The following is a 24,583-nucleotide window of genomic DNA, read 5'->3' on the forward strand; positions in this document are numbered from 1 at the left end:
ATGGAAATTGAAGTTTCCATTATGGATGTTTCTGTTTGTCTTGTATTTCCTGCCATTTCTGCCTCATTGATTTTGATGCTGTGTTACTTGTAGTATAGATACTCAAAATTATTCAGTCTTCATTGTGGATATACTTCTCTAAGTTAAAAAGATTTACATTTGCCTGTGCCCTTTTATTTCCAACATTTGAGTTTGCTTTGTGATCCATGTAAAGTTTCCTCTTCTTTCTCTTATTTTTTTCTTTAAAATTTTATTTACTTAAATAATTTCCACACCCAACGTGGGGCTCAAACTCATAGCACTGAGATTAAGAGTTGCATGCTCTACCGACTGAGCCAGCCAGGCACCCCAAGTTTTCTCTTCTTTTAATTGGTTGGATTATGGCTCTTTACATTTATCGATTGCAATGAAAGATGTTTGGTTTCGTAAAACATGACAGAACCAATATACCTTTTTCCTCCCTTAATTTAAATCATGATATGGATCGTGTCTTCTTTCTTTCTTTCTTTCTTTCTTTCTTTCTTTCTTTCTTTCTTTCTTTCTTTCTTCCTTTCTTTCTTTCTTTCTTTCTATTTTTAAAAAGTATTCACTTAGAGTGAGAGAGAGAGAACATGAGCAGGGGGAGGGGAGGGGCAGAGGGAGAGGCCGACTCTGCTGAGCAGGGAGCCTGATGCAGGGCTCCATCCCAGGACTCTGGGATCACGACCTGAGCTCAAGGCATATGCTTAACTGACTGAGCCACCCAGGTGCCCTGGATTGTGTTTTGTTTGCTTCATTTTAATTGTGCTTTCCTTGACCTAACCGTGAATGTTTCTGGTATTATTTTTGTTCTTGGGGATACTGTTATACCTGTAATTTTACATAGCAAGCTTGATTGTCTATTTCTGTAGATAGCGTTTCTTTAGATAGCGGTCTCCCCACTAAGCAAAATCAAGATTAAACTTCTACTTTCTCTTACTTTCCTTACACCATGCACTTTGTTACGTTTTATTTTTAGTTCTAGTGCTTAGTTTTATACCTTGAAATATGCTTCTGATCTTTCAGCTTTCAGGCTTTTTAAACTTTCATCTACCTTCCCCATTTCTTCTCTTTTTCTTCCCTATCTTTTAATAGTTACAACATTTGCATTCCATTCTGTGACTTCAGTCCCCACAATTGTTTTAAATATATTGCTAGACCTGAGTGAATTAGTTGCTCACTGCCAGTAACTTTAATATTGTTTCTCCATCCGTCTCTAGTTACTTGTATTTCATCCTTTAATTAAAGTTTCCTCAGAAAGGATGAAGGGGAGTTATCCCTGAGTTAATGTCTTTTAATAATTAGGTCTCTTGTATTAATTTTGAACAACAGTTTAGCTGGGTATAAAATTCTTTGCACTTTGATTTCCTAAAGTCTTTATAGGCGTTGCTCCTCTGACTTCTTTTGTTCAGTGCTGGTATGTGGAAGTTTGAAGTCAGCCAGATTATTTTCATCCTTAGAGGTGAATTGATCTTTTTGACTAGACGCCAAAAGGATTTTTTAAACTTCAAATTCACTAACTTCACTAGGATGTCTAGAAATGGCTGAATTCTTCCAATCTATAGATTTAAATCTTTTATTTCTGGAAAAATTTTTTGAACTACATCTCTCATTTCTTTCTGTGGTTTTTTGTTCTCTTATTCAGAAAAGTTATTTATATGTTAGATCTACTTTGTGTTCTGTACTTATTTTCTGATTCTTAAAATTCTTGCTGACTTCTACTTCATTTTGTCCATTTTCTTAGTCCTGTCCTCTCAGCTTCTCACTGTAGTGTTAGTGGTGTGTATTTGCAGTTTTCATTGATGGAATGGTTTAAGAAAGCCTAGACTTTTAGCTTGCTCAGGGCCTGTAGGTTCCAACTGGCATCCTGGGAACAAGTAGCTAGGGCTATAAAAAAGAAATCTTAGAAAGAAGGGACAGATGCTTTTCACCATCTGCCAGTTTTGCTGTTTAGTCATACTCCTTTATTAATGCCAGATAATCAAAATTCCCTCTTGAGGTTTTGCTTTTTTCCTCTCCTATCCACTCATTTCACTTCTTGCAGAAATCCTTTTACTTTAATTTGAATGTGTATTGTTGTGAATGTTTTTAATTTGTGGATTTAGAAATAAATAGTTTGGGGATTATTTGGTTCTGTTATATGGAAGAAGGATTATGAAATTGTCTTCCTACTCCCAGAGCAGGAGCAAGTGTTCTTTCCCTCGGGAAGAATTGGGAGTAGGTCCTGCGTAAATGGTTTATCAGGCTTATGATATTTTATTAAGTGCAAATATTAGGTGACAGTTGAAGGGAAATATGTAAAGCTGAGGAATACATAAATTTGACGGATCTTTGGAAGTGTCTTTTTTTTTTCTTTTTGCATTGTAAGTAGATATGGTAAAAGGTTTTTTTTGTTTTTTTTTTAGATTTTATTTGAGAGAGAGAGAGCGAGTGTACAAGTAGGTGGAGTGGGAAGCAGAGGGAGAGGAGAGGCAGGCTCCCCACTGAGCAGAGAGCCCGATGTTGGGCTCAATCCCAGGACCCTGGGATCATGACCTGAGCCAAAGGCAGATGCATAACTGATTGAGCCACCCAGGCACCCCAAGGTTTTTCTTTGATCACTGTAACTCTTAGGATGTGGGTATTCTCTCTCTCTCTCTCTCTCTCTCTCTCTCTCTCAGTAGGCTCCATGCCCAGTGTGGAGACCATTGCAGGGCTCGAACTCAGGACTGAGAGATCGATACCTGAGCTGAGGTCAAGAGTTGGATGCTTAACTGACTGAGCCACCCAGGCACCCCAAGGGGTGTTCTCTTTTAAGCTGTATCTGTGATAGAGTAGATTTTGCTACCATGCTGATGGCATGTTGGAAATCAAAGATTTGAGGAGCACTTCTTTTTTTTTTTTTTTTAATATTTTATTTATTTATGTGACAGAGAGACAGCCAGCGAGAGAGGGAACACAAGCAGGGGGAGTGGGAGAGGAAGAAGCAGGCTCCCAGCGGAGGAGCCCGATGTGGGACTCGATCCCTCCCGGAACACCGGGATCACGCCCTGAGCCGAAGGCAGACGCTTAACGCTACCAGGCGCTACCCAGGCGCCCCCTTGAGGAGCACTTCTGACTGTGTTCAGTCATCCCCTTGATCCGCTTGATTCTTGGGAATTGGTAAGGGATGCTAAGCATCACTTTGGACCTTTAGGATAGCATAGTTCAAAGAAATTATGGCCACAGGCCTTAAGAACTTGGGTAGTGACTGACTTTGCCCACCTAATATCTTGTCATTAAGCTGTTTTCCCCAGGCAGTGTGCACCAGGGTGTTACCCTATAGTATGTGATCTGTTTGGTGTGTGGCTTTGAGTCTGTATTTATGGCATGTGGAATAGGAAAGCACCATTCTTCTGGGAGACGGCAACTGGAATCTTAGATTCTTAAGGCTGTGGGAGGGCTTTTCACCTATCATTTCATTTTGTGAGGGTTATCATATGCAGTCTGGCCAGAGCAGTATATGGTAGCAGTATCTGCCATTATTGATCTCTTACCCAGTGCCAAGTGCTGTGCTAAGTGCTTTTATATCCCCCATCTCATTTTTTATTAGGATGACTACATGAGCTTTTTATTAATATCCTCAGTTTACTGATCAGAGAACAGAGGCTCAAATGACGGGTCGTAGCGTTGGAATTTGAATTCAGGCCTCCCTGGCTTGAGAGCCTATGCCATTAATGACTCTATTACTATTCTCAGGGATTGTGGTTAACTTTTTTGGAAGTCTTAAAGCTAAACAAGAATAGGGCATTATAGGCAAAGGGACTAAAAAATTCTCATTATACATCGTTTAATGCAGGTTAACTCTGAATAATTAAAAGACTTTCACATTTGACACAATCTAGAGAATCAGATTATGCGATGAGAAGAGGAAGGGGAGTGAATATTGTTTTCCACTGATAATTCCATACATGGTTAAATGGATTTTGCTTGAATGTTCTTCCTTTTCCTGACAGGGAAAAACCTTTAGGCCTTTAATTAAAGACCAAAATGGGAGTCTTTATCCTGAATGAAATCATTCTGATGTAGGAGCCATTATGAATAATATAGAATGGCTTAAAATGGCATCTTCCATACCTCTCACTATTAACTTGGAAACGTGCTCGAATGTCATTCTGGTGATCCAAAAAACACAGCTCAATTACCATCACATCGCCTTTTCTGGATAGGGGTGATGAAGTTCAATATTTATTTATGTGGCTACAATGGGTACTGCCCTGTGAATTCCTCTGTAAATTTGTAGTTAACGTACCGTTACCTTAGAGTCTTACCAAGTATTTCTGCCTTCTGGACACATTAGAGACAGACTCTCCTATTGTTTGCAATTACCTTCATAAAAATTGGAAAGCAAGCAAAAGAAAAACAGGACAAGTTTTGCTTCTGGTTAGCAAAATTAGGTTTGCGCTTTCCCTATGGAATGAAGACCGAGCCCTACAGGTCCGCACTTACGCGTGTGCCTGAGCCCGCCTCCCCCTGCCCTGGGAAGAAGCGCTCTCCGCTCCACAGGGCACTGGTGGGCGATAGCAAGAAGACCCCGAGCGGGCAAGCCAGACTTCCCTGCTTCAGTCTGGATGTCAAAAAACAGTCTTTTATCCCCTCCTTTCCTGTCTGGGAGCTAGGATGGAGAAGTTGTTCAGTAAGATATTTTTCCCATAGTCTTGAGATCGAGGCCTTAGTTAGCAACCCAGCAACTGAACACAAAAGGAGTGGTGATGCAAGAAAAGTAGCCCCTAAGATTTGGGGCCAGGTAGTGAGATCCAGGGCACTTGGTTGAAGGGAAATTACTCCCGTGCTATTTTGGTGAGTCTTGTCCTGAGGACAATTAAACAGTCCAGACAGGTCACTGGGTGAGACCAATTTCCTGGTTTGTTTATTTGAGCCTGATTGTTTTTCACCGTTGAGCAGCAGGTCACGGTCCTGCTACACCGTTACCCCAGCTCTGTGCAGAGCAGTCCTTTTCATATTTGATTTCTCCGGGTTTCTGTAAGGATCCTAGCCTCGTCTTTATCTGGCTGGCTTGCTCTGGTCTCTCTCCCGCAGGCCCAGAGTAAAGGGCAGTGCCGCTAATCAGTTTCCGCTTCATCTTGTGCAGGCATTTGGCTTTATGTCCCGAGTCGCCCTGCAAGCAGAGAAGATGAATCATCACCCGGAATGGTTCAATGTGTACAACAAGGTAACTAAATTGCCTTATTTGGGGATCACCTTAGCTGTGGAGTTTAAGAAACTTCATTCTTCCTTGTTACCCTGTGCAGCTATGTGTCAAGTGTCATTGGGCTTAGGAAAACATTCTCTTATTCTTTCCCCAGAATCCCTGCGTATTATTGCAAATTAGTAACAAATTTTCAGATCTGCTCAAGACAGCAGTGTCAAAACTCTTTCTTTTCGTGCTTGTCTTCTGAAACTAATATGAGCAAGTTGAGCCAAATTAGGCTCCTGAATTAAACTTGAAAATCAGCCATGCAGATAAAATTTTTTTTTTAAGATTTTATTTATTTATTTGACAGAGGGACAGCCAGAGAGAGAGGGAACACAGCAGGGAAGTGGGAGAGGAAGAAGCAGGCTCCCAGCAGAGGAGCCCGATGTGGGACTCAATCCCGGAACGCCGGGATCACGCCCTGAGCCGAAGGCAGACGCTTAACGACTACGCTACCCAGGCGCCCCTAATGCAGATAAATTTTAAACCCTCCTAAGTAAATTTTTGAAAGTAATGGTAGCAAATAAGAGAGATACGGCTTTATTTACCTTACTGAAATAATATGCTCTGGAACTGTGCTTTATAAATAACTGTTTATTAAATTCTACATTCTAAGTGGAAACTGGTCTTCTTAAGACAAAGAGCAGGCTAAAAAGATTCTAAGTCATTTTTAAGGGGGCTCAGTAAGAAGATTCATGGTCCTCCCCCCCAAATGTCCTTGCCTTTATGGTCATGCCATTTGAAATGTCTTATCACCTAGATTTCTATGTGGTTCTGTTTTCTCTATAAAAAATTCTCTTTGGAAAAGAGAACATTTCCTGATGCGCTTGTGATTTATTGGAATAATTCAAAACACACAGGTACCATGATAAACTTTTCCTTCCTACTTGCCTCTCTTTGTCCATTATTTTGCTTGTGATTTTTAATTGCTTTTTCAAGAAGCCACAGTCTGTTCCTCCCCCTCACCTCCATCCCACCTTCCTAATTTGGAAATGGGCTTTTCTGAATGTCGTTACTAAGATATTACATTTGATAGCTTGGTCTTTCTCAGTGGCCTGAAAATAGTCATGTAATTAAAGTAATGGGAGTTAAAATGGAACCTTAATCTCTCCTCCTTTTTTTTTTTTTTTTTTTTTGAGACAAGATTTTAGATTCTGGCAGCTGAATTGCCCTTCACATGAGATGACCTTTTCATCCCTGGGCGGTGCTGGGCCCAGCCCGTAGCAGACTGTGCCCCTGGAGTTTATTCGGTTTTGGAAATGCTGCGCTTACTCATAATGTAGTATTTTGTAAATCATTTAATCTCCCCAGTTGTCAAATGTGAATGTGGAATAGTAGATTGATTTCCGAGCCACCAAAGATGGGGACCACGAATTGTAGCTCCAGGTTTGAAAAACTGCTTCTGTGTTTCGTAGGTGCAGATAACCCTAACGTCACACGACTGTGGTGGACTGACCAAGAGAGATGTGAAACTGGCCAAGTTTATGGAAAAAGCAGCTGCTTCTGTGTGATTTCTTCCAAAATGCGTGTCAAACCCAGTGGACATCTTAGCCGTCATGTATGTGGAAGGCAGTTTACGTGAACAAATTCAGTTGTCAATTTAAGCTCACCTTTTGAACAGTCTTTTGTACCATCAGGGCTCAATTACAAAATGATTTAAACTTGAGCCTGAGGATTTTTCGTTATTTCTAATCATATACATAAGGTAAACCAACTCAGGGAATTATATTAATAATATTCAAAGAGAGAAACAGTGTTCTTAAAGACCAGAAATTGGGATGGGGGAGTATGCAGACATTTTATAACCCAGAAATTCAAGTGATGATGGTGACTTTACCCCAGTGCATTGTGTTGGAGAATAATTAGAAGGCAGAAGAAGAATGGTGAACTCTGTAGGTAAAGGATTTTAACCATCTATACAATTCTTACAAGGCTGACGTTGATTTGGATTGTAGCTGCCAGTTTAGCTCAGCAGTTAGATTATAAAAGTCACAGAAAATGGGTAAACTGTCTTATTTTATCCTTTTCAGAGAGGGAGTTGAAGGAGAGGACAAGTGTCTTATCCATGGCCTCTGCTATCTTGGGGCAATATAAGGATTCAGTGTCACAGTGACCAATGTACCAGATCATTATATGACCTTCTGCATTAAGAAGGAAGTAAGGGTAGGGCGCCTGGATGGCTCAGACGTTAAGCGTCTGCCTTCGGCTCAGGGCCTGATTCCAGGGTCCTGGGTTCGAGCCCCACATCGGGTTCCCCGCTCTGCTGGGAACCTGCTTCTTCCTCTCCCACTCCCCCTGCTTGTGTTCCCTCTCTAGCTGGCTGTCTCTCTCTCTGTCAAATAAATAAATAAAATCTTAAAAAAAAAAAAAAAAGCAACTAAGGGTGATATTTAAAAAACCATTTGTAGTTTGTGACTCCTGAACTGAAAGACTATAGTCACTAAGTTAGAAGCTACTGAGTTTTTATCCAGTAATGAGCTCTATTTATTCTGTGTGTCACTGATAGGAGTAAAAAGGAATATAAAGTAATCTATTGCTTAAAAATTACAATACCAGTGTTCTTTGAAGGAACTCAAGAGTGTACTTATTATTATATTTAAAAGATTTTATTTATTTATTTGAGAGAGAGAGAGAGGGAGAGGGAGACAGAATCTGAAGCAGACTCTGCACTGAGCGCAGAGCTTCAAGTGGGGCTCGATCTCATGACCACGAGATCATGACCTAGGCCAGAACCAAGAGTTGGACACTCAGCTGACGGAGTCACCCAGGCGCCCCGGGAATGTATTTTTTTTTTAACTTAATGTAATTTTTTAAAGATTTTATTTATTTGAGAGAGAGAGAGATTGGGAGAGGACATGAGCAGGAGGGAGGGGTAGAAGGAGAGGGAGAAACAGACTCCCTGCCCAGCAGGGAGCCCCACGCAGGGCTGGATCCCAGGACCCTGAGATCATGACCCGAACCAAAGGCAGATGCTTAGCCAACTGAGCCACCCAGGCACCCCATGGAATGTGCTTATTAATAAGATTAGAATATAGATTTAAAGAATATATATATAGATAGATATATAATTTATATATCTGTATATATAGATAGATAATTTATATATCTGTAGATTTATATATACAGATGAATATATACAGATATATTTATATTTGTCCAAGGAAGGTGTGTTAATCCCTTGACGCCTTATGGTAACAGGATTTAACAGGGATCATCTTTGTAACCCACCTTGTTTCAGAGACCAGAAAAATCCGTATGTTATAACAAGCAAACCTTCCCCTCCCCACCCAACCCTGGCCTCAGTCAGAGAAACCATATGCAAACAGGACAAGGAGGCTGAGCTCTCTGAAGCCAGTTCTTGGCTGGGTCTGTTGGCTTGGGAGAGACAGGTCCTGTCAGTTTGCCCTGTGGATATGGAGGGTGTAGGGAGGGAGGAGAGACAAGACCGCTCAGATTCTGGGGCTGCTGGAAAATCCAGAATTGGTGCTTCTTAAAATTTTTTTGGAGGAAAAGACAAAACTTTCTTTTCTTTTCTTTTTTTTTTTTTTTTTAAGATTTCATTTTTTAAGTAATCTCTAACCCAACTTGGGGCTCAAACTCAAAACCCTGAGATCAAGAGTCGCATGTTCTTCCAGCTGAGCCAGCCCAGGCGCCCTGCGTTGTGTTTTTATAAACTCTTTCCGGTATTATAGATTTGGGAACTTTTATACATTTTATTACCAGAGATTTTTGGCTCAGTGCTTCAGTTTTTTCACATGAATTTTTAAACATGAACAAATTTAAGCATATTTAAAAATAAAGTGAATAGTACATAAAAGCCTTAGATACATCAAACCCTCTTATATACTCAGATTTAACAATTATCAAGATTTTACATCGGTTATTTCATGTAATTCTCCATTTCTCTTTTCTTTACTCAAGCATTTAAAAGCTTTAAAATAGCTTTAAAATTGAAAATCCCAGACAACATGTCCTTTTACCCCACGTCCTTCAATAAATATCTCTAGAATATATGGTCATTTTCTTCTATAAACCATAACACCATTATTATACCTAACAGAATAAACCATGGTTCCTTGGTGTCACCTAACACCCGGGCAAAATTAAATTTCCCTGAAGGTCAGGAATGCCTCTGGACAGTAAGTTTGTTCTAATCAGGATCCACATGAAGTCCACCCATCACATCTGGTCTCTCTATTCTTTCAGTCTAGAGTGAGCAAGCTCCCCTCCCTTCCTCCCTTTTCCCCGTGTCATTGACTTACCGTAAAAACGGGATCACGTGTCCTGTGGAGTATCCCACCTTCCAGATTTGCTTGTTTGCTCCCTTTGGTGTCATTGAACTTGTTTCTCTGTACCCTGAAGTCTTTCCCCTTACTTTGAATGTAAGCGTGAGAGGCTCAGCTTGTTTGGCTGGTAACGTACCGCGTATGAGCCCAGCGGAGAGAGCAGCATTGGGCTTGTAGTTGCAGTGGTGGAGACCCGACAATGCGTCTACAACTAGCAGCTCCACGAGGGTTTGCCGTAAGGGCCTTGTTAAGGGTTGTTGCATCATCCGGAACTCACGGAGTTGACTGTAGAGAATCAGAGATCCTGCAGTAGAAGGCTGTGGAAGTACTCACCGGGGCAAATTCCAACAGGATGAATCTCCGGACGCTGTTCAAGGAGCTGACATTTCAGCCTCAAAAGACACTGTCGACATGGGAGGCTCCCGGGTTCCTTTCTATTCCAAATCTTTGTGCGATGGCAGTGGTTTTTCTGATGTAGTAAGCTTCGGTTTCCCTCCATTTTCTTTCTAAACGATCTCTGGAGTAGAGAGGAGTTCTGTAGACATGAACTCTGACCCCTTGGATGACCTCCATAGGTAACAAACCAGGTGCCAGCATGTTTGACAGTTCCCTTTCCTAAACTGAAGTTACCCTTGTGAAAATAATGGTTACTTTCTGGCGTTGGTAGGAGTTAGGAAATCTCTGGATGCACAGAATAAGGATGGTTCTTTATGTTTTTGCTCTAGACAGAAAGCAGCAGCTCTATACTGTGTTTGGACACAAAGCTGACTCCCATTAATGTCCTGCAGGACTAGTGTAAGTACGGAGCAGTCTACACACTCTCTCATCCAGTGCTCAAAAATAGACTGGTTGAACTCTGTAACTGCAGTTTTGTGGAATTTCCTGCAAAACACCAAGAGCTGTAATAGGATTTGGCTATGACACGTGAGCTTTTTGTTTCAGTGCCAGTTCTTGGGACAAGTGAAGGAATGACTCTTGGCCAGAAGACTTGAGTCACCAAGCTGCCATGTCTGCTGACTGCTGACATCCCCAGCTGTATGCGGCTGGGGTGGCGGCACCCACGTCGGGCACAGTGGGAGTTGCTGCTGAAAGGGTGGAGGAGGTGGCCCTTCGGCTGCTTATCTCAGGGTGCCTGTCGTGCCCACCTGTCCATGAGGAAATATGGATGATTTCAGTAGGCTTTGGAGAAGCTTGTCACCTCTGATTGTGCTCACCAGCTGGAGTCCCATTCCCAGACTAGCTGTGTTCATCAGTGACTTCAGAAACCACGGTCAGCTGTGCTTAGCTGTGCTGATGGGTAGTCTAACAATGACCGGACTTCTCTCTACTGCTTCCAGCTGGCCATCTTCCCTCACCCCTCCAAGCACCGTGAAGGAATTCTTTACATCCTTAATCTCCTCTCCATTTCTCCCCCAAAGTGTGCTTTGATGCTTCAAGAGGGAAGGCATGGAGGTATACCATTGGGGTTCCTGGAGACGGACTCCCACCGTGCTCAGCTGCGTGGGCTTTTCGTTTGTATATTCCTACAGCAGACACCTACCAAGGGCCTTCTCTGGCCCCCAGCTTGAGTAGACACGTTGATGTATTGGGGCAGGTGGAAACAGATTCAGGTGGAGAACTAATTCAGGCTTTCTCCCAGCAGCTGCTCCAGGAGGCTGTTGTGGGGATGTTGGGCATGAGCCCAGAAGGCATCAGGGACCATATGACCAAATGAGGCAGTAGGAGATATAGGAGGAGCTGATCCCTGAGGGAGAGAATGTCAAGTGGGAAGATGAGGCTAAAGTTTGAATCTTGAGGACATTAATCGAAGTGATTCTTAAAGCTTCACTGTCGATGATTTTAAATGCAGAAATGGAATAAACAGGATGTTATTTCCCAGGTCAGTGTATTGGTTGCCTACAAGAGTGTTTTCCTACCAGGAATAGTCATATACACTTGTTTTAGAATGCCTGGGACTACAGAGCTATTGCGGTGAATACTTGGTTTTCTTATGGCTCAAAAATTTGTGTTTCCAGGAATGTGACCAGTTTAGCCACTAAAGGTTTAGTACAACAGAGGGCTACCCAGATCCCTCTGTCTTGATTTGCCTTGAAAGCGAAAGGGATTAGGAGAAGGAACGCAAGGAGAATATATTAATCCCAAGAATTGAACAGAGCAAAAACCCTGTGGCTCTAGTACTTAAAAGATCTCAGCCCCACAGGCTCATCCCCTACGCTCTGTTTAGGAGGGTCATATGTGCACATTACAGGCTCTTCGTAAGCTAGTGCTGGGCATGGCTGACCTCTGTTCCTCCTTTTTCTTGTGTTCTGGCCCCAAACCCACCAAAATCTTTTCTGGTCCATCCTGATGTTTCCAGTCACATGCCCTGGATGTATGCTCTCGGCTCTTAGAACCCCAGAGAAGTTTGCTTTTCCCCCTTACATGGCCCTTAACTTAGTCTAACACATTGTTAAGGGACTTTTGTCTCTCAGATGTGGATGCTTCTCTTTTTTCAAGATTTTATTTATTTGAGTGAGAGAGGGAATGAGCAGTGGGGAGGGGCAGAGGGAGAGGGAGAGAAGCAGACTCCTACTAGGCAGGAATCCCAATGTGGGGCTCGATCCCAGGACCTGGAGATCATGACCTGAGCCGAAGGCAGACCCCTCCATGACTGAGCCGCCCAAGCACCCTCAGATGTGGATACTTCTTGAGAGAGGAAGGGCTTTTGTCTGCTCTAGCTCTGGTAACTCCCAGAATTAGCCTGGAGCTTCACAGTTCCTGTGTACTTGTATCCCTTTCACTGAACTGAGGTGCTTAGTCTCCCCGGGAAGACAGGCTCTCGGCGTAGATCAGCTAGGGAGTATTTGACTCTGGCGGCCTGCAGGCTAGTAATGTACTAGAATGCCCAAGAATGACGTCATAAAGCATGAGTTCCTTTTGTGGGCCCTGCTCTGTGGCCTCTTGGAATCTAGATGCCAAGGAAATCCCTAAGCAGAGATTTTCTGTTGAATGATCAAAGCAAGGAATAAAAATAGAAAATTTGGAAAATGTCTCAACAGTTTCATTTTCAGAATGATACCAGAGTCATTTCTAGCTCGCTGTTGGATAATCCTTCAGTGGCGTTCTGTGCGAGATTCGGGAAATTTCAGTAAATATTCTTTTTTTCTACTGCTCGTTAAGAAATGTGCAAATGGCAGCTTGGGGGCAGGGTGCCGGTGTGCTCTTCTTGGTGCACGCACTTGTGCACTGCCCAAAACGAGGTGCGTGCCCTTGACCATCTGCCTTCTCTCCCTGGTGAGGTTGGTGAAGGCTCAGCCAAACATTTTGCTTCTTTGGCTTTAATATCATGATTGGCTAGTTAAATCAGCATTCAGTCATGCTCTTACTTGACCCATACACTGAATTTGACTCTGTTTAGTCCTTTTATCTTTTTGTCCTTTCTACTTTGCTTTTATTAGCCACCGTGTTAGAAAATTTGAAGGTTTTATTGAGGTATTAGACCTGATCTCAAAACAGACAATGAAAATTATACATCTTGTTTTTATAGATTATAAAAGTATATGCATTCTGTATTTATTTCCTGTTAGAGTGTGTTCGTTACATATAATGGGGAAAATAGTGCATACTTTTTGAGAAAAATTGGAAAGCATAGATAAATATAATAACCAAGAAAAAGAATTACTGTAATAATACTGAGTAGAGAATTTTGTACCTTGTTTTGTTTTTGTCTTTAGCTATCCACTGGATCATAAACATTTTTTTAAACCATGAAAAAGATGCATCGGCATATTTTAGTATCTATATAATCTTCCATGAGATGGATATGCCGTCATGGGCTTCACCAGTCTTTCTTGTTAGACTTTTGAACTGCTTGCAAGTTCTTACTACTGTACGTAACGCTGGGATGAACATATTTGGCCAAGGCCAGTTTATTCCAGATTGCATGCTCTTGGGGTAGGTTCCTTGGATCAGAGATTACAAATAGTTCTGTGGCTTTTCGGAGGAGTTGGCCAATTTACACGCCCCCTGGCAGTTTATGAGAATGCCTCATCACACCACACTACTGCCAGCATTACATAGTATTACATTTAAGTCTGCTAATTTTATAAGCAAAAATAATGGTTGTACCTAATTTGCATCTCCATCCCCATTAGTAATGCTACTGAACATTTTGGGGGAGGTTCATTACCATTTGTATTTATTTCATGCATTGATTGTGTGTTTGCTCATTTTTTCTTAGGGTATTCAGTTTTTTTTTTTAATCATTGATTGTGAACACTTGTATGGGTGATGATTTGATTATTACCGGTTTTTCCTACTAGACTGACAATATTTAGTTTTGTTCTCCTTATATCCACGATGTCTGCTGTCTTGCCTGCTGTTAGTAATCACTCTGTAAAAATTTACTGAAGGAGTAAATGAAGATGATTCTTTGTTTTGCTTGAGAAGGACTAGTAATCATTTTTGCCCCCAGAGATCTAAGAGAAGGAACTAAGTAACTGAGTGAGGACAGATCAACTCAGGGGTCATCATACATATTTTAGTGGTCATTCAGTTAGCATTGTGTTGAAGTTAAAAAAAAAATACACATTCATTTAAGTAATCTCTACACCCAGCGTGGGGCTCAAACTCATGACCCTGAGATCAAGAATCGCTTGCTGTACTGACTGAGCCAGCCAGGTGCCCTGTATTGTGTTCCAATTTAAAAGTATATTTAAATTACATTCACAGAGGGTAGAAAGCAGAACCTAGTCTCTACAAAAAGTGTGTAATGTTTGGGATCTAGTTCTGTTGTAAGATAATCATACCTCTTATTCAACTTTTTGACAGGAGGAGAGATTCTCAGTGTCAGGCATTTGTGAAGAGAGTCATAACGAGTCGTCTTTTTAAGATAATTATGATTAGCATCGTCTCACTGAATGCCTTTTTTGTGGTCTTGTGGACTGATTATAATACAAAATACAACTTGTTCAGACTTTTTGAGGTAAGCAGACAAAACGGGTAAAGTTTCTTCTGTTTCATCCTTTTTATTTGTGAAAAAGATTTTTAAGACATTTTGTTCAAGAAAGTTTTCCATAGAAAAGCTCTAAGGACTTAAAAAATATACTCTAAAATCTGGAAAGATGGTAGCAAGAGTAGCAGTGGTGACATGGTTTTTTAATCTCTCTAAATTTCCTTTTTAAAAAGAAACTTGGAGGATGCCTGGGTGGCTGTCAGCCACCGACTGAGTTAAGCGTCTGACTCTCAGTTTTGGCTCAGGTCACGATCTCAGGGTTGTGAGATTGAGCCCCGTGTCAGCCTTCACACTCAGCAGGGAGTCTGCTTGGGATTCTCTCCCTCTGTCCCTCCCCCTGCATGCGCATGCTCTCTTTCTCTCTCTAAAAATAAATAAATAAAAAAATCTTGAAATTAAAAAAAAAACAACAAAAATGGAGCAACTTGGGAGCAAAACCAAAACCCATGGGCAGCATCGAAATTAAAACTAGTTAAAAAGGTATCCATACTATAAGGCACAACTGCACAGTATTAGCCTCTGAGGGAGAGGGATCAGAGGACGTTCAATAAATATTAATTGGAAATGTCAGCTGACGTGAGAACAGCATTTTTTAGTAACATATACTGTATTGTTAGTATATAAGGTAGAATTTAAGTAATTTTTTTTTAAGATTTTATTTATTTATTTGACAGAGAGAGAGACAGCCAGTGAGAGAGGGAACACAAGCAGGGGGAGTGGGAGAGGAAGAAGCAGGCTCCCAGCAGAGGAGCCTGACGTGGGGCTCGATCTCAGAACGCCGGGATCACGCCCTGAGCCGAAGGCAGACGCTTAATGACTGTGCCACCCAGGCGCCCCAAAGTAATCTTAAATTACTTAATTTAAGGTAGCATTTAGTGATTCGTCAGTTGCATATAACACCCAGTGCTCATTACTTCTAGTGCCCTCCTTAATGCCCATCCCCCAGTTACCCCATCCCCCACCCACCTCCCCTACAGCAACCCTCAGTTTGTTTCATATAGTTAAGAGTCTCTTATGGTTTTTCTCCCTCCCTGTTTTTGTCTCATTTTATTTTTCCTTCCCTTCTCCTATGTTCATCTGTTTTGTTTCTTAAATTCCACATGTTAGTGAAATGATATGGTATTTGTCTTTCACTGACTGACTTATTTGACTTAGCATAATACCCTTTAGTTCCATTTCCTTTGTTGCAAATGGCAAGATTTCATTCTTTTTGATGGCTGAGTAATATTTCAGTGTGTGTGTGTGTGTGTGTGTGTGTGTGTGTGTGTATCACATCTTCTTTATCCATTCATCTGTCAGTGAACAGTATTTGATGTTGGGAAGGGTGGTGTTCAGTCCAGTACTGGGTTAGTGCAACAGGTTCCTGGTAATTTCTGAAGGGCCTAGAACAGTCTGAACCTTGTGACCTCTAAAGACTGGCCAGCCAGGGCTCCCTTCAGGGACATCCCCCCACTCCCCATCCACTTAGAAGAAATAATGGGAGTGGAATAAAAATTGAGCAGGGTAGAGACCCCGAGATGAAGGAAGAGAAGGTCCAAATAAAATTGGAGGAGGGGAATGGAACAAAGAAACCTTAAAAATCAAGGTAGCTCATCTTTAAAACAGAAGAGGGAGCTATGTGAAGTTAGAACCACACCTTCTAAAAGTTCAGGAAAACTAGGTCATAGAAAAAAGTATACTATAAAGAGATTGAGGTAAAATCCCACACAAAATTATTATGAAATGAGAAAAGAGAATAAATTGGAGAAAAATATCCCTGTAGATAGTAGAAACCCACCACAAAGACATGTCCACAAAACAGATAAAAACTGTAGCATCTTATTTCAAAACAAGGTAAATATTTAAGAAAATGATACGAAATAGGAAAGAACAGAGACAAAGTGACAAAATTCAGGAAAGAATTAGAAATAAAAGTCATTTCAAAAATGAAGATGCAGCTAAGGGCAATTAAACACAACAGGTAATAGTTTAAGAGAAACATTGGATTAATGGAAAAGATTACTATTTTTAAAAAATTTTATTTATTTTTGAGAGAGAGAGAGTGCGCACAAGCAGGGGGAGGGGCAGAGGGAGAAGCAGACTCCCCGCTGAGCAGGGAACCGGATGTGGGACTTGATCCCAGAACCCTGGGATCATGACCCGACCTGAAGGCAGATGCTCAACCGACTGAATCACCCGGGCACCCAAGAAAGAGATTTTTATTTTTATTTTTATTTATGTGTATTTATTTATTTTTATAAAAGATTTTATTTATTTATTTGACAGAGAGAGAGGCATTGAGAGAGGGAACACAAGCAGGGGGAGTGGGAGAGGGAGAAGCAGGCTTCCTGCTGAGCAGGGAGTCCGACGCGGGGCTCGATCCCAGAACAGTGGGATCATGACCCAAGCTGAAGGCAGACGCTTAACAACTGAGCCACCCAGGCGCCCCCAAGAAAGAGATTTTTAAAAATCAACCAGAAATGAAAAAATAAAAAGTATTCAAGAGAAAATGATGACTATTGAAAATGGAGGAATGGGTGTCTGGCTGGCTCAGTCAGTGGAGCATGCGGCTCTTGATCTCGGGGTTGTGAGTTTGAGCCCCACGTTGGGTGTAGATTACTTAAAAATAAAACAAAAAAGTTAAAAGAAAAAAGTTAAAAAAAAAAAAAAGAAAATAGGGGAAGAAAAGATCCCAACATAAGGATAATAGGAGTCCCTGAATTTGAAACAAAAACTAAGTAAAGGGATGGAACAAACACAAACCTATAATCTAAGAAATATTACCTGAAATAAAAGAATTGAAATTCTATATTGAAAGAGCACACGTTGCACACTCAAGAGTATGGATTTAGAATAACAAGCACTGAAACATTCTAGTAAAATTATTGGACTCTAAAGGAAAGAGGGGTGGAGGAAATTGTGAGCATCTGGGCAAAGGGCTGCTAAGGAAAGGGAAAGTATTGGCAGACTTTGCTATGATAAATCTTTATGCTAAAAGAAAACAGGAATATATTTAAAATACTTAAGGGAAGAAAATGTGAACCAAGAATTCTAGATCCATTATAATTGATTTTCAAGTATAACACACAGAGAGAAACTGTCATCATTCATGAAAACACTTGGGTGATAGTGTTCCCTTGAGCCCTTCCTTCTGAATCTGGTGAAGAATAAGTTGCAGCCAACCAAAACGACTGGAGACACATCAACATTAGGATGGGTGATGAGCATTAAATAGAATTATTGGTAGAATTATTCATAACTGTGGGCCAACAAGGAGAGAATATACCATATAATGAATCTATCCTATGGCAGTGAAGATACAATACAACTCAAAAATGGAGGAGAGTGGGGAGGGTTAATGCCAAAAAAATTTTTAACCATTTTTAGAAGTCAACTTAGTGGAGACACTATTGATAGTGTCATTTTGAGACTGATGTTTGTAATATGGGATAAAGCAGATGGGCAAATATGGGACAGTTTAGTTCTGTTATCCTCTTTGTTCTTGAGAGCCAGTATACTCATGGAAGAAAGGAGAAACAAAGGTAATACAGACAAAGCTAAGTAAAAACTCTCTAGTTTGACATTGAAGTTGGAAGCACCAGGATAATTTACTAAAGTGTTTTATCCTTAACCATGAAAGACCTAGAACATTGACCACTCATTAGTTATGCATGCACAGTGTTCACAATGTGATGTTGAAAGGCCATTTCTTACTAAAAACAAACCAGGGATTTTTAGAGAAATGATTGACCGCAAGTCAAGGCAAAATATATGCCAGATGAGTCAGGAATATCTTGTCATACACATAGCAAGGAAGCTGTCGAAGATTACTGGGGTCATGTCAAAAAGACTCAGGAGACAACTTGAAGAGGCTCTTACCTGCCAAAGATGGGACACTTTGAGCTTCAATAAGGATGATAATTAAAATGGATTGGAATGCCTTAAACAATCTATACGTTTATAATGATACCAGTAAACTCACTGGTCACTTATGGAGGGTAATAAGGAACTAATCCTTTATCTCTAAAACTATTAAATTAAGAGAAAGAATCAAGCATTACTGACCTTACATGAACTATAATACTGAGTAACCATACAGTCAGTAAGGGAAAACTCTCTTTACAGAAATAGCCCAGTTAATAAATGAAAAAGGAAATGATAGAATTAGAGTATCACTGTTTTCAGCCCTCAGTGAAGAAATGGATCTAGGCAATGAGCATGAGTGGCTGCTACCATCATAAAAGGAGAGACAAGCAGATATTGTATGCCTGATATGAAAGAACAGAACCTATAATCTTGCCAAAGAGATGAAACCTGAATCCAATCTAGTCTTTGGATCCAAGTACCTGTTTCCAGGAAATAGAGGACGGGAGAGCATGTTGAGCTGCACCGTGAGTGTGTAGTCAGCAAAATCCAGACTGGGAAATTCTACCAGTCAAACTGCCTGGGTACATCAACAAGTAAATTGGAGGAAAAAAGGAATGGAAGAGTTAAAAGACATCAAATTTTAAAAAATTTTTAAAGAGCAAGACCAAAGTATTTGTTCCAGGGATGTATACATGGGTTCCTATCTATAGAGAAATGCAAGAGAGTGATTACTATAAAAATCAGGATGGTGGTTAATTTGGGGGAAAGGGAGGAAGTCATAATTGGGATGGGCGCATGGAGGGAATTTGGGCTAGCTGGTGAGCAAAGCCTTATTTTTTGACCTAGGTGGTGGTTACAGGGGTATTGGCCTTGTAACAGTCCATTAGGCTATATATTTGTTTGTGTGATTCTATATGTATGTTTTGTTGTATAATAAAATGGTTAAGAACATACTCTGTCTTTGTTTATGGTAAATAACAAATTTCTTTCTTGGTGGTAAAAATGGTCAGCATCAACACAGTGTGGGGTCAGAGGTCATGGAGGTGGTGGAATACCCTAATCAATGCCTGAAAAATGAGGGCCAGTGTCCATTTGGCACCACTTACGTGAACCTGTTGGTATGGCCGGGCATCCACCCCAGCATTCTACAGTGTTTGGTTATGGACCATAGAACATCATGTTGGGTATGGCACTTGATAGGAGTAAGGGGAAGAGCTGAGTTGAGGAATCTGAATCTTCGATTGCCCTCCAGAGGCCATATGGGTCACAACACATACCTCCTTTAGGACCCTGGTTTGCAAGCCTGGGGGATGTTCTGTGCTGTGGAAGGGATGCAGATTTCAGTTAGAGAATTTGGGGCTTTTGGCAAGTTACTTAATCTCAAAATTGTTCAGCTTCAACATTTATAAAGTGATGGTATTAATGCCCACAGGGTGGCCGAGGTCACTGGATAACATGTATGAAAACCCTTGATTAACTATGAAACTCTGAGAAATTATTTTCATTTTGGAGGATCTCAATGAAGCTATCAGGAAAATCCTGAGAAGGCCCTGATCTCTCACCTCTGGAAAATCTTGAGACTCTGCAAGCAGGAAATGAAGGCTAAGGCAGAGATATAAACTGCTGGACTATTAAATGTATGCCCCAACACTCAGAACCTCATGGCAAAGGCTGGGAGACTCAGTGGGTCCAGGCATTTATAGAAATATCCGTCCATTCATTAGCAGACCACTAAGTTAGCTGAGTGGGTCTTTGGCCTTACATGACAAAGAATACAGATTTTATAGAAGTACTTCTGGACAGTCCTTTAAAAAAAAGTGGCAACAATAACACAATTCTAGGGAGAGGGGATCAGCTGATTTCCAGGGTTCCAATTTCATATAATTTAAAATGTCCACTTTCCAACAACAACAAAAAATCTTGAAATGTGCAAAGAAACAAGAATGCATGGCCCTACACAAGCAAATAAAAGTACAGTCAGTAGAAACTGTTCCTGAGGAAGCCCATCTCTTAGGCTTACTAAGCAAAGATTTTTAAATTAGCTATTGTGAATATGTTCAAAGGACTAAAGAAAAAAATCCTATCTAAAGGACTAAAGGAAAGTATGAGAGGAATGTTTCACCAAATAGAGAATATGAATAAAGAGAGAAATTACTAAAAAGAGCCAAATAGAAATTCTTTAGTTGAGAAGTACAATTATTGAAATGAAAAATCCACTGCAGGAATTCAGTAGCAGATTTGAGCTAGTGGAGGAAGGAATTGAAAAACAGAAAGACAGGTCAATTGAGATTCTTCAGTGTGAGGAGCAGAAAGAGAAATGAAGGAATAAAAATGAGCAGAGACATGTGGAACAACATCAAATAAACAAGGTGTCCCAGGAGACGAGAGAAAGGAAAAAATGTAAAGGAATAATGGCTAAAAATCCTCCCAATTTGATGAAAAACAATCTGCACATCCAAAAATATCAGCAAACTCTAAGAATAGACTCAGAAATTCACCTAGACACATCATGAACAAACTTGAAAGAGAATTTGAGAGTACCAGTGGAGAACTGATTCATCACATACAAGGGATCCTCAATAAAATTAATGCTGATTTATCACTGGAAACTACAGTGGCCAGAATGCAGTGGAATGCTGTATTCAAAGTGCTGAAAGAAAAAAACTGTCAGCCAAGAATTCTACATCTAGAAAACCCATCCTTCAAAAATGAAGGAGATGAGTGATGTCAGTGAAAATGGTAGAGTAGGTAGCTCTAAGGTCCATCTGTCCACAGAAATACCTGAAAAGGGACAAAAACTGTCAGAACTCTGGAAAATAAAGATTTTTGTAAATGAGTAAACAGTGAATCAAGAAAGTCAACTTTTATTTTTTATTTTGTTTTTTAAAAAGATTTTTTAAAAAAAGATTTTATTTATTTGTCAGAGAGAGAGAGAGAGCACAAGCAGGGGAAGCAGCAGGCAGAGGGAGAAACAGGCTCCTCACCAAGCAAGGAGCCCGATGCAGGGACTTGATCCCAGGACCCTAGGATCAGGACCTGAGCTGAAGGCAGACACTTAACTGACTGAGCCACCCAGGCATCCCAAAGATTTTTATTTTATTTTATTTTTTAAAAAGATTTTATTTATTTATTTGACAGAGAAAGAGACAGCCAGTGAAAGAGGGAACACAAGCAGGGGGAGCGGGAGAGGAAGAAGCAGGCTCCCAGCACTCCCAGCAGAGCAGGGAGCCCGATGTGGGGCTCGATCCCAGGACCCTGGGATCATGCCCTGAGCTGAAGGCAGATGCTTAACGACTGAGCCACCCAGGCACTCCAAAGATTATTTATTTTAGAGAGAGAGTGCAAGTGAGTGCAGGGAGGAGGGGCAGAGGGAGAAGGAGAGAATACCAAGTTGACTCCCTGCTGAGCATGGAGCCTGACCCAGGGCTTCTCACAGGGCTCCATCTCATGACTGAGATCATGACCTGAGCTGAAACCAAGAGTCACATGCTTAACCAACTGCACCACCCAGGCACCCCCCAAAAGAGTCAACTTTTAAAGGATAAGAAAACTTTGCAACATTTTATTTTGTCCCTGACCCAGTGTCCTCCTCAGCATGGTGATGGCCTTGAAGATGGCAGGCTAAATTCTCATTGTGGGACTCTCATCTTCTTGGGTCCAGAAACAGCAGAGCAGACCTTGTTCTTAAAGAGTCGTGTTGTTTCTTTTGACCTGTCTGAGGGCTGCCTGAAGTACTGATACAAGGCTATTGCCTTTGTTTTGCCTAACTTGGAACTTTCTCAGTGCAGAAAAGTGACTCTGCAAAGAGCATTTCTTAAAAGCATTGAGACACAAATGAATAACCACTGCCATCTGGGGGCAAAACAACAACAAGCTAGTTGATATGAACAAAGGACATGCTGAAAGCCTAAGAAGAAAATCCAGGAGAGAGAGTCTTTGGAAAATGAAGGTATTAACAAGCACCCATGTATATGGGAGAGTTTAGAGAGCCATAAATGCCCAGGGCAGGACACATACTTAGAAAAGACCTGAGAAGACTTCAAGTTTTCACCTCTGGCTGATCTTTAGGCTCAGCACAGGGAGGGAGTGAAGGCTAAGGTAGAGTTATAAATGACTTGGCTAAGCATTGGAAGAGTCCTCCAACACAGAGCCATTCTGCAAAGACTAGGAGAGTTTCTTTTTCCTTTCTTTCCCTCCCTCTCTCCTGCCCTTCCTCCTCTTCCCTCCCCTTCCTTCCTTCCCTCTCTGTCTTTCTTTCTCTCTCCCTCTCTTGTTCCTTCCTCCCTTCCTCTTTTTCTTCTTCTTACTTGAGGCATTTAAGAAAATCTCTCCTTAAGCACTAGCTAAAGGAAGACACTCCAAAGACCACACATGACAAAGAATACAGTTTAAGAAATATTTTATTTTAAGATTTTATTTTTAAGTAATCCCTACACTCAATGTGGGGCTTGAATTCACAACCATGAGATCAAGAGTCACATGCTCTACCAACTGAGCCCACCAGGCACCCTGCAAAGAATAGTTAAAAAAAAAAAAAAAAAAGAAAACTATTTAGACAGGCCACTAAACAAACAACTACTACCCACAAAAAGTAACAAACTCTGAGGAAAGGGAAGAATCTGATTTTTTAGAGTTAGAACATTGTAGTAGTGCCTGGGTGGCTTGGTTGGGTGTCTGCCTTTGGCTCAGGTCATGATCTTAGGGTTCTGGGATCGAGCCCCACATGGGGCTCCCCCCTCAGCAGGGAGTCTGCTTCTCTCTCTCCCTCTGCCCCTCCCCCTGCTCATTCTCTCTCTCTCTATAATAAATAAAATCTTAAAAAAGAGTTACTACATTGTAATATTTAAAATGTCCAATTTCAAAAAAAATTAAGCATGCAAATAAACAAGTAGGTATGGCTTTTGTACAGAAGAATTGAATAGAAACTGTCCCTGAGGAAGCGTGGACATTGGAATTACTAGACAAAGACTTTAATAAGTCCACTGTGTGAAATATGCTCAGGGAGCTAAAAGAAGCCATGGACAAAGAGTTAAAGGTAACCAGGAAAACAACGTCTCAAGAAAGAGAGAATATCAATGAAGAAATAGAAATTATAACCAAACAGAACCAAGTAGAAATTCTGGAGCTGAAAAGTACAATAACTGAAAAGTACAAATTCACTGGAGGTTTCAAGAGCAGATTTGAGCAGGTGGAAGAAATAGTCAGTGAACTTGAAGACAAACCTATTGAACTTAATTTAAGAAACAGAAAGAATAAAGAATGAAGATAAATGAACAGAGTTTAAGAGACCTGTGGGACACAATCAAACATATCACTGTATACATCTTGGAAGTTCCAGAAGGAGAGGAGAGAGGGAAAGAGGCAGAAAGAATATTTGAAAAAACTAATAGCTAGAAATTTCCCAGATTTGATAAATGATATACATATCCAAGAAACTCTGTAAACTCCAAGGACAAATACAAAGAGATCTACACTGAGACACGTAATTGAGCTGTCAAAAGGCAAAGACAGAGAATCTTGAAAGCACCAAGAGAGAAGAAACTTGTCACATACAGGAAATTCTCAGTAAGATTAGCACCTGGTTTCTCTTCAGAAACTGTGGAGGACAGAAGGAAGTGACAGAACATATTTCAAGTACTGAGAGAAAAATATTGTTGATCAACAGTTCTATATCCAGCAAAACTGTCTTTCAAAAAATGAAGGAGGGGGCACCTGGGTGGCTCAGCCAGTTAAGCATTTGACTCTTGATTTCAGTTCAGGTCTTGGTCTCAGGGTCATGAGTTCAAGCCCTACACTGGGCTCCATGCTGGGCATGGAGCCTACTTAAAAAAAAAAAAAAAAGGAGAAATTAAGACATTTCCAGATACACAAAAGCTGAGAGAGTTTGCTGCTAGAGGCTCTACAAGAAATGCTAAAGATAGTCTTTTAGGTGGAAATGAAACTAGACAGTAACTTGAAGCCACCGATAGAAGTAACTACATTGGTAAATATAAAAGGCCAGTATTATTATATTTTTGGTTTGTAACTATATATATATATATATACACACACATACACACCACATATATATATGTAAACCATATATATATATATATATATATATGTGTATATATATATATATATATATATATGGTTTAAAAATATATATGGTTTAAAATACAAATGCATAAAACAATAATTATAGTTAATGGGTACACAACATATAAAAGATGTATTTTGTGACAATAA

At 40.6% G+C, this 24,583-nt stretch overlaps 2 protein-coding genes across 4 annotated transcripts in view; both read left to right on the top strand.

Annotated features, from left to right (window-relative positions):
• PCBD2 (pterin-4 alpha-carbinolamine dehydratase 2) overlaps positions 1-7,598 on the top strand; it is a 50,574-nt gene extending 42,976 nt beyond the window's left edge. The window contains exons 3-4 of one of the 2 annotated variants that reach the window (XM_026508017.3): positions 5,129-5,209; positions 6,646-7,598. In XM_026508017.3, the coding sequence (XP_026363802.1) occupies positions 5,129-5,209; positions 6,646-6,741 (177 nt within the window). In that variant the 3' untranslated portion in view covers positions 6,742-7,598. The remainder of the gene's footprint in view (positions 1-5,128; positions 5,210-6,645) is intronic. The other variant, XM_057307496.1, reaches the window with a different exon arrangement.
• Positions 7,599-8,754: 1,156 nt separating this feature from the next.
• Positions 8,755-24,583, top strand: part of CATSPER3 (cation channel sperm associated 3) — a 36,483-nt gene continuing 20,654 nt past the window's right edge. The window contains exons 1-2 of one of the 2 annotated variants that reach the window (XM_026508022.4): positions 12,442-12,643; positions 14,326-14,479. In XM_026508022.4, coding sequence (XP_026363807.1) covers positions 12,543-12,643; positions 14,326-14,479 — 255 coding nt within the window. In that variant the 5' untranslated portion in view covers positions 12,442-12,542. Of the gene's footprint in view, positions 14,480-24,583 lie in introns of both variants that reach the window. The other variant, XM_044387417.3, reaches the window with a different exon arrangement.

Source organism: Ursus arctos, unplaced genomic scaffold (genome assembly GCF_023065955.2).
Source record: "Ursus arctos isolate Adak ecotype North America unplaced genomic scaffold, UrsArc2.0 scaffold_5, whole genome shotgun sequence".
Lineage (NCBI taxonomy): Eukaryota > Metazoa > Chordata > Mammalia > Carnivora > Ursidae > Ursus > Ursus arctos.